Source organism: Zeus faber (genome assembly GCF_960531495.2).
Source record: "Zeus faber genome assembly, chromosome: 13".
Lineage (NCBI taxonomy): Eukaryota > Metazoa > Chordata > Actinopteri > Zeiformes > Zeidae > Zeus > Zeus faber.
In genome coordinates, this window is record NC_137198.1 from 8,863,297 (window position 1) to 8,871,338 (window position 8,042).

Below are 8,042 nucleotides of genomic sequence, written 5' to 3' on the forward strand. Positions count from 1 at the left end.
GAGGTGTAGTAGCAGAGCCCGTAGGATCATGAAGGATCCTCATCACCCCAACAACGGACTGTTTCAGCTGCTGCGGTCAGGCAAGCGCCTCCGCAGTCACGCAGCGAGAACAGAGAGACTGAGACGGAGTTTCTTCCCTCAAGCCATCAGAACTGTCAACGCTGACCTCACCAGGGGTCCTAACTGAGCCATGCACTAGGCTCCACTACCTACTGTACTGTATGTAGCATACTGTACCGCATACTGTATCACTGTTCAGGGTTGTTCGTGATGCCGTATTGCTGCGCCGTACTGTTGTATACTGTGCTGTATTATCCCAAACACTACCTCACACTATTCACATTCACATGCCACTTTAATTCACATGCCACTTTAAATGCACATATCTGTATATACATAGCCATATTCCTTCAACCTATTCCATTTTATTTCAATTTATTTTTTATTGTATTTTATTCTATATATTTTTTATCTTATTCTATAAGTATTCCACATACTGTATTACGTTTTAGGAGTCAGTTAGTCGGTCTATTAGAAAGGAATTTTCTACTTTTTATTTTATTTTTGTACTTTTTCCTAGGACTTATTGTGTGCTATCACCGGGTGCGTTGCATTACATTTCACTGCATATATGTATGGAAGTATGTATATGTATGTGACAAATAAAAAATCTTGATCTTGATCTTGATATAAATATACACACACACACACACACACACACACACACACACACACACACACACACACAATATAAATATATATTTTCATTCTTTAACTTCTCCTAGTGCGCTACGTAAAGTCACACCACAATGTTGCAAGGTGGTCTGTCGAAAGCTATGGTGTTTCCTGCGAAGAGTCGTTCTATTTTAGAGCACGGACCAAATATTTTTTGTATCTATTATGCACTTCTCTGCTCCTTATATTTGCAAGACCTGTCAAAGATCGTGGAGACGCTGCAGATCTCTACAGATCACAGTACAAATCTCGACAGCAGCTTGACCACAACAATAAGAATATACAGAGCTGAATAAGTCCACTTAACCCCTTAACTGCTCCCTGGGCACCGCTATATGGCAGCCCACTGCTCCTAGATACGTCAGTTACCAGGATGGTAAAATGAAGAGAAATGCATTTCGTTGCCTCAGTACTTGTACTCTGTGCAAAGTATTTGAATCCAATCAAGTCCAGGTTCAAAAAGTAGAAGTCCTGCCACATTTTTGCTCCAGCAATGCACTGATCACCTGGTTGGTGGGAATTAGGAAATCCACACAGTTGACTCAAAATCCCGGAGTTTAAATTTACTCTCCTTACCCGGATCTTCCAAATTTGAGAAAATTGTGAGGTGGAAACAAGCATGCACACACGTGTAACTAACCTGTACATCTCCAGGCTCTGAGTGAACTGAAGGACGTTGTTGTAATCTCCGAAAAGGTTGGAGATGCAGACGGTGATGTTGAACACAAGCTTATCCTCCGCCTTGGCCCTTGTCTCCTGGCCCCTGATGGGTAGGAAGGTCTGGTTGGAAAGCTGCTCGACGTCCGTGTGTGGCGACAGGGTGACGTGGGTGACAACGCAGTGCCGCGGTATCTGACACATGACGTCCGTGGTCACGTAGGGAAAACCAAAGTTGTCCGAGTGCTGCAGGATCTTGGCGGGCGTGCTGCTACCCGACAGGTGGCTGATGCAGCAGAAGACGCAGTACAGCGGCTGGATGGAGTCTCTCCTGAAGATGCCGATGATGCGAACGTCCCAGCCGGTCAGCCTGTCGTCCATGAAGGCTGACACCAGCATGTGCTTGGTGTTGTTGAGGCTGGTGATGGTGCTGCGTGCCGCCTGGCGGGGGCAGATGTCATGGGCCAGGCGGGGGCTCGGGACGGACACGTTCTTCTCCGGGGCTCGGAAGCCGATCACCACGATGACGGTTAAGGTGGTGACGAGGAGGAGGCAGAACTTCCCCCTCAGTTCTTTAAATTTCTCCATCCAGGATGCACTTCGACTCTGGGGGGGGGGGTTGATGTCAGTTACAAAACTTGAAATGAGAACGCCCCGAGTCGAGCATTGGGACGTCAGGATGGCACAGGTATGGGCTAATCAAATGAGCTGATTGGGATGCAGAATTCTTTTAAATAATGAGCATAAATAGATATTTACACCCCAGTTTACACATTTAAATGTATATAATAATTTATAATAACGATATATTATATAATAATAACTTTCATCTCTGTTTAAAATCCTGGTATGTGGACACACGTGTGGAAGCACGTATGTGGAAGCTCTGTGCCGTCTGTAAGTGCATCCCTCCTTAGCTTTCAGATCATTTGTATAGCATTTGTATAGCACTTTACATAGACAAAAAGCTTTAGATTCAAATAAGGAAATCAAATTTCAACAAAGTAAAGTATGCAATGTAAAATTAACAAAGTAGATTAAATAATTACAAAGAATGAAATCGATTAAAATAATAATAAGCTAATAAAAGTAGATATGTGGCAGTGGCCAGAAGGGGACGCAGCTGCAGGAGATTGAGGTTACATTGGGCGCCGCTGTACCAAGTCTCTTTGTTGTTTGCGGGGTAGAGATGGACCAGGAGGCAGGTAGAACACAAACCAGCCCGAGCTGTGCATTTATTCAAACACCAAACAAGACGTTTGTCTGACTCTGAAAAAGACAAACATACTCGCCACTAACGTCGGCTGCCGCCTGGAGTGGGAGCCAAACCTCGCTGTCAGGAGACAGTGTGAGGTGAAAACACAGCAGCTTTTAAACACTTCTGCTCATCACCTCAATCTTCTGCAGCTGTATCCCCTTCCGGTTGCCAGTGCTGGCTTTCCCCACCTGCAGATGGTGCCAAAACCACTCCCCACTACCACAATATACAAAATTGCATTCAAAAAAAAAAAAAAAAAAAAAAAAAAAAAAAAAATTATATATATATATATATATATATATATATATATATATATATATATATATATATATATATATATATATATATATATATATATATATATTATAGATTTTCAGATTTGGGGTCATCAATTGAGACCACGAAGAATCACGATCGTTCCTCAGCTAATTATTTTCCTCTGCCCACACAGAGCGTAAGTAACTATGCAGCGAGGTACACTCTCCCAAAAAAGTACCATAGCCAGGAGTTGACTTTTGACGTTTTTCATAACAGTGGTGTGGAACAATACAAAAGTATGCAGATGAACTATCAATCTTGATGCAAATGCACAAAACCTGTCAATACATTGTAATAACTCCTGCATACAAAAAATCTATTTAAGGATTCTGCTTATACCGAGGCGGATGGAAGGAGATGTCAGCTCGCGTCCATAAGTTTAGCCCGACTGGCCGATTTGTATCAGAGATGGAACAATTTTCTTATTTAAATGGATTCTTGCACAAATAAAAAGGCACAAACTAGGGCCAACCCCAAGAAGCGTAAATGTTTAGAGCTGCTCCAAACATCCGCTCTAATATTTAAAGGAAATTTCTGAAGTAATGAAACCTCCCTCCCGATCCTCGGGTGACCCAGTCCTCAGGGAATGTTTGATGTTTTGTGAGACATAATTGTTGTTCATTAATAATAGTTCCCGTATTTGACACCATTATATCCAAATTCCATTCATCGTTACCCCCTTTGAAACGCATCGTTCAATAGGCTGAACCGGAGCTTGTTGTATGATCCTTTCCTGGCTTTCCTTGGGAACAATGCAGGACAACTTCAACGACCTCAACCGCAGACAAATAGCGGGTGGGGGGGGGGGGGCTCCACATTTTGTGATGGCTTTTTAAAACATCGACAAAGATGCTTTTCACAAAACGCTCAAAAGACACCCTCCTTCACCCGTATACCGAAAAAAATCCTGCCACATTCAAGCTCAAGCACCGATGTGAACTGTCATTTACAGCCACACCTCGACCAACTATCCTCCTATCTATCTGGGAGCAACTCTCTCTCTCGACAGCCGAAATTCAGGTCCTTCCTGATCTGCCGTTGGACATGGAGTCATTTATGCGTTGCTTTCCTCATAAGACTAGATTGCTGCGACCCTGGGTTTTCCATGTCTTTTAAATACGCATCACCATCTGTAGCCGCCTTGTACATGTTTTTGTGTTAGGATTCAGTTTTGTTTTGGATATCTGTTGTTTTTCCTCTTCCCCTATTTCCCTATTGCCTCGTTTTCCCTTGGTAGGGCGTGTGTGTGTGGCAGGGGGCCGTGGCTGGCTCCTCCCGGGCAGCAATCAGGAATACTGGACTCCCCTCATCATCTACTTCTGCATATGAGCCTGGTCAAGACTCCACCGTGGTGCCAGATGACTCCGTCCGGTTTGTTTGTCGCTGCGCCGCCGGTGTCCGAGCTTACTGTTAGGATTCTGTTTTGCTTTGTACTGTCTGTTCTTTTTCTCTTCCCTTGCCTCCCTTTTCCCTCGTTTTCCCTTGGTAGGGCATGCGTGTGGCGTGAGGCAAGGCTGGCTTCTCCCAGTCCAAACCTTCTCAATCTCCTCTGACCACCTTCTCCATTGGCTTCATCACCCCCCAGCACCCCAGTTCCCTCAGTGCAGGGACATCTCCGGCGGACCTGCCGAGTTTGGGGAAGCCCTCAACCACACCGCTGCTCGAAACCACGAAACCACTGTCGACTGGCGGATCGCCGCCGCACTCAAGCCCCGGATTACCAGCCCAGTCAGAAGGTCTGGCTGTCCTCCCGCGACCTCCCTCTCCAAGTTGAATCCCGGAAACTGGCACCCCGGTACATTGGCCCATACGAGATTGATCGTGTCATTAATCCCAGTGTGATGAGCCTAAGGTTGCCTCCTTCCTTGAATGTCCACCCATCGTTTCATGGGGTTCCATGGAGGCTTGTTCTATCAAGCCCCCTCTCCACAATCAACTTGTGCGTTTTCTACAACCCCGTCTTCTGTGTCTCTGTGCCAGAGGTCCCTGAACACGCCACATGGATGGCGCGTGGTAGGCGAAACTGCCGCACCATCCTAATGCAAACACTTGAGTTTTTATGAAAGTATACAACGTTCATTAGCACACAAATATTAGATGTGATCATTCATGTTTCTGTAGTATTTGTATTTGGGGCAGCTTGACAATGCTTGGTGTGGAAGAAAAATAACCTTCAATATATTTATTAATGAATTAATAATTAATTTATTAATGACCCCGGGTTGAGGGCAGACAATGGCCGCAAGATGGGGCGTAACAGGACACGACATCGATGGCAGCATCACACACTGACACACCATCTGAGAGTCCCCATTATCCTGCGAGCCAGTCTGTGCAGACGTGGTAAGAGGGCTGATTTGGAACCCAAGGTGTGAGGCGCAGCCAGGAGGAAGAAAAAGAAACAAAACATAGAAGATAGACTAGAATATATGTAAACTACGTACACAGAGGTTAACAGGGACAGTGAGCCGCAGGTGGCGTATATGCTTGAATAAAGTATGCAAGTATACAGTGCACAGTGTAGTATTTAGTGCATGTTTATAATAAATGATGATAGTAGTAGCAGCAGCAGGTGGTATGTTAAAATATACCACCATGTACTGTATGTATGGGGGGGGGGGAGAATATGGTGAATAAAAAAACAGAACACACACACACACACACACACACACACCTTACTGTGTCATCATGCTCATTATCACACATTCCCTGACTTTAGGCCTCAGATCAATACCACTTAACCTCTCAAGCCAAACATCCTTCTATTGGTCAACATAAAAAAATAACTGCAGGCAGCAATAAACGGGGTCCAGTTGGGTCACGTTGGGTGCATTTTACAGTTTCTCGGGTTCTCTAAAACGCAGCATGATTTTCCGAGTTTACTTGAACGCAGCATGGGCTCCCCCCGGTCTGTCGTCTCCTGGTTGCCAGTCTCGTGGAGCAACCACTATGCGGTCTGCACAGAGCAACCCTCCTGTCTTTAAAACAACCGCCCCTGTTTGCTTGTAAACCAGGGCTTTTTATTGTTGTCTCACGTGCTGTGGAAATAGAGCTGCACTCTCAGTGACAGGCGGCCGTTTGATGCTGTGTCAGGCCCGCTGTTTATTTGTTGAGTTTTTTCCTCGGATTACATTTTCTGCGAGTTATTTTTCCATGAAAAAGGCTGTGGTATTTCTGTGAGTAATTGCCATTACAGGGCTTTTTTTTTTTCCAATGCCTAGATCTTGAACGCATCCCTCAGTGGCACATTTCAGTATTTTCGAGGGAGGCACTGGTGAAATTTTAAGGATTCGTTTTTATTTTTTTTGCTTGTCTTTTTTTTTTCCCCCCATTAATCCGGCAAAGTAACTGGACCATTAAAATATCAATCTGACAAGCTTACTGACATCTACCAGGTAAGAAGTGATATAAATATGCACGTAAATCGCTAGTTTGGTAACTTCTTAAGACTACAGAATGACCGATTCCAATGGACACGGTCCGACTGGACATTCTCAATAGGAATCTGTTCATTTATAGTAAATAATATGATGACATCATAAAGCCTCTTACTGTAAATCTCATCTCGTTCATTTTAGAACGGGACGTGTGACGTGTCAGTTAACCAAACCAACTGAATATTTCGGGTCAGATTTGTTTAGTTCTTCACTCTGCTCCGTATGTGGATCGATTTGGACGAGATCCTTGTGACACACTGGTTTAAACGACACCTCAACTGTGTTCCGTGTGCTCATTCAACCCTGACAGTGAATTCTGGTGACCCATTTTCTGCGCATAAAAACATTCAAGATAAGGTTGCAAAACATTGACGCGCCCTGGTCAAGGCTGACTTCCCAAAAATGTCCCATTTCCAAGCTGACTTTTTTTTTGTGAGCACAGAATTCAATACAGAGTTAAGTTCATTACTTTTCAAAACACATTTGATCTAGTTTAAGACCCTTTTCGACATATCACCTCCCTCGTATTAAATAAAGTAAAACGTATAGTACAACGTTAGTATCTGGCTGGTAAGTATAAAGTTAAGGTACAGGGCAGAGTTAAGTATTAGGTTCAGAAACATTGCAACCAGGCGATTCTATGAATTGTTATCACAACAGTTCTCTGTAGGTGATATGGAAAGCAAACGGGATTCATTTAGAATGGGCATTTAACCACCAGGAATAAACAAAACGTTCACACTGAAATGAAAAAAAAACAAAAAAAAACGGGTCCATTCAAATTGAAGACGATTTCATGTATTTTAAAGGCCTGATATTAGAAAATAATAATAATAATAATAATAATAATAATAATAATAATAATAACAATAGTTTTTAAAAATAACATAACAATGCATACATTTTGAAAGAGTTTGAGGACCTGCAGATACCCGTAGGCACAAACTTAACTGGATATCAAGTCATTATGAATATCACCGGTTGTTAATATTGTTCTGGATATTATAAGGCCTTATAATTAGGGTGGTGTATGTGGTAAAAATATGTTGCCTACCTCAGCAGCAGCAGCAGCAGCAGCAGCAGCAGCAACAACGTTCCCGTCCGCTGCCAGTCGCACTAAACTGCGCACAGGCTGTGCGGCTCCCCCTCCTCCACCGCCTCTCGTCGCCTTAAAAGGTGGTGGAAGGTGGAGGCCTGGCTGTTCCAGGAAACACAGACCTGTGTCGTATGCTCGACTGCACACATATGTATATACATGTAGCCTGTCGCATATACATAACTCTATTCCCTTTACTTCTATTTTGAACCGCCGATTTGTATTATCCTTTTTTAGTCTTGTTTTTTTTTTTTTAAACGTTATTTAATTTACATTATTCTATTCACTAACTGCATTACTTTTTATAAATCAATTCGTTTCAGTTAGTTACCAAGGCAGGAATTCGGTTAGCTATTATGTTCGGTTTGGGGATGGTCCCTCAGGCGGTAGAGCTGGTGGTCTAGTGATCTAAAGGTTGCTGTTTCGATCCCAGGCTCCTCCTGCTAGCATGCCGTAGTGCCCTTGAGCAAGACACTTAACCCCTAATTGCTCCTGATGGCTGCGTCCGTCGGTGTTTGAATAATTGTAAGTCGCTTTGGAT

General features: G+C 43.6%; 1 protein-coding gene across 1 annotated transcript in view; it reads right to left on the minus strand.

Annotated features, from left to right (window-relative positions):
* The window catches only part of LOC307238781 (uncharacterized protein), a 14,306-nt gene extending 6,796 nt beyond the window's left edge, over positions 1-7,510 (minus strand). The window contains exons 1-2 of the mRNA XM_080011919.1: positions 7,460-7,510; positions 1,376-1,998 (exon numbers count right to left, since the gene is read on the minus strand). Of these exons, the coding sequence (XP_079868045.1) occupies positions 1,376-1,980 (605 nt within the window). The 5' untranslated portion in view covers positions 1,981-1,998; positions 7,460-7,510. The remainder of the gene's footprint in view (positions 1-1,375; positions 1,999-7,459) is intronic.
* Between the last annotated feature and the right edge of the window lie 532 nt (positions 7,511-8,042).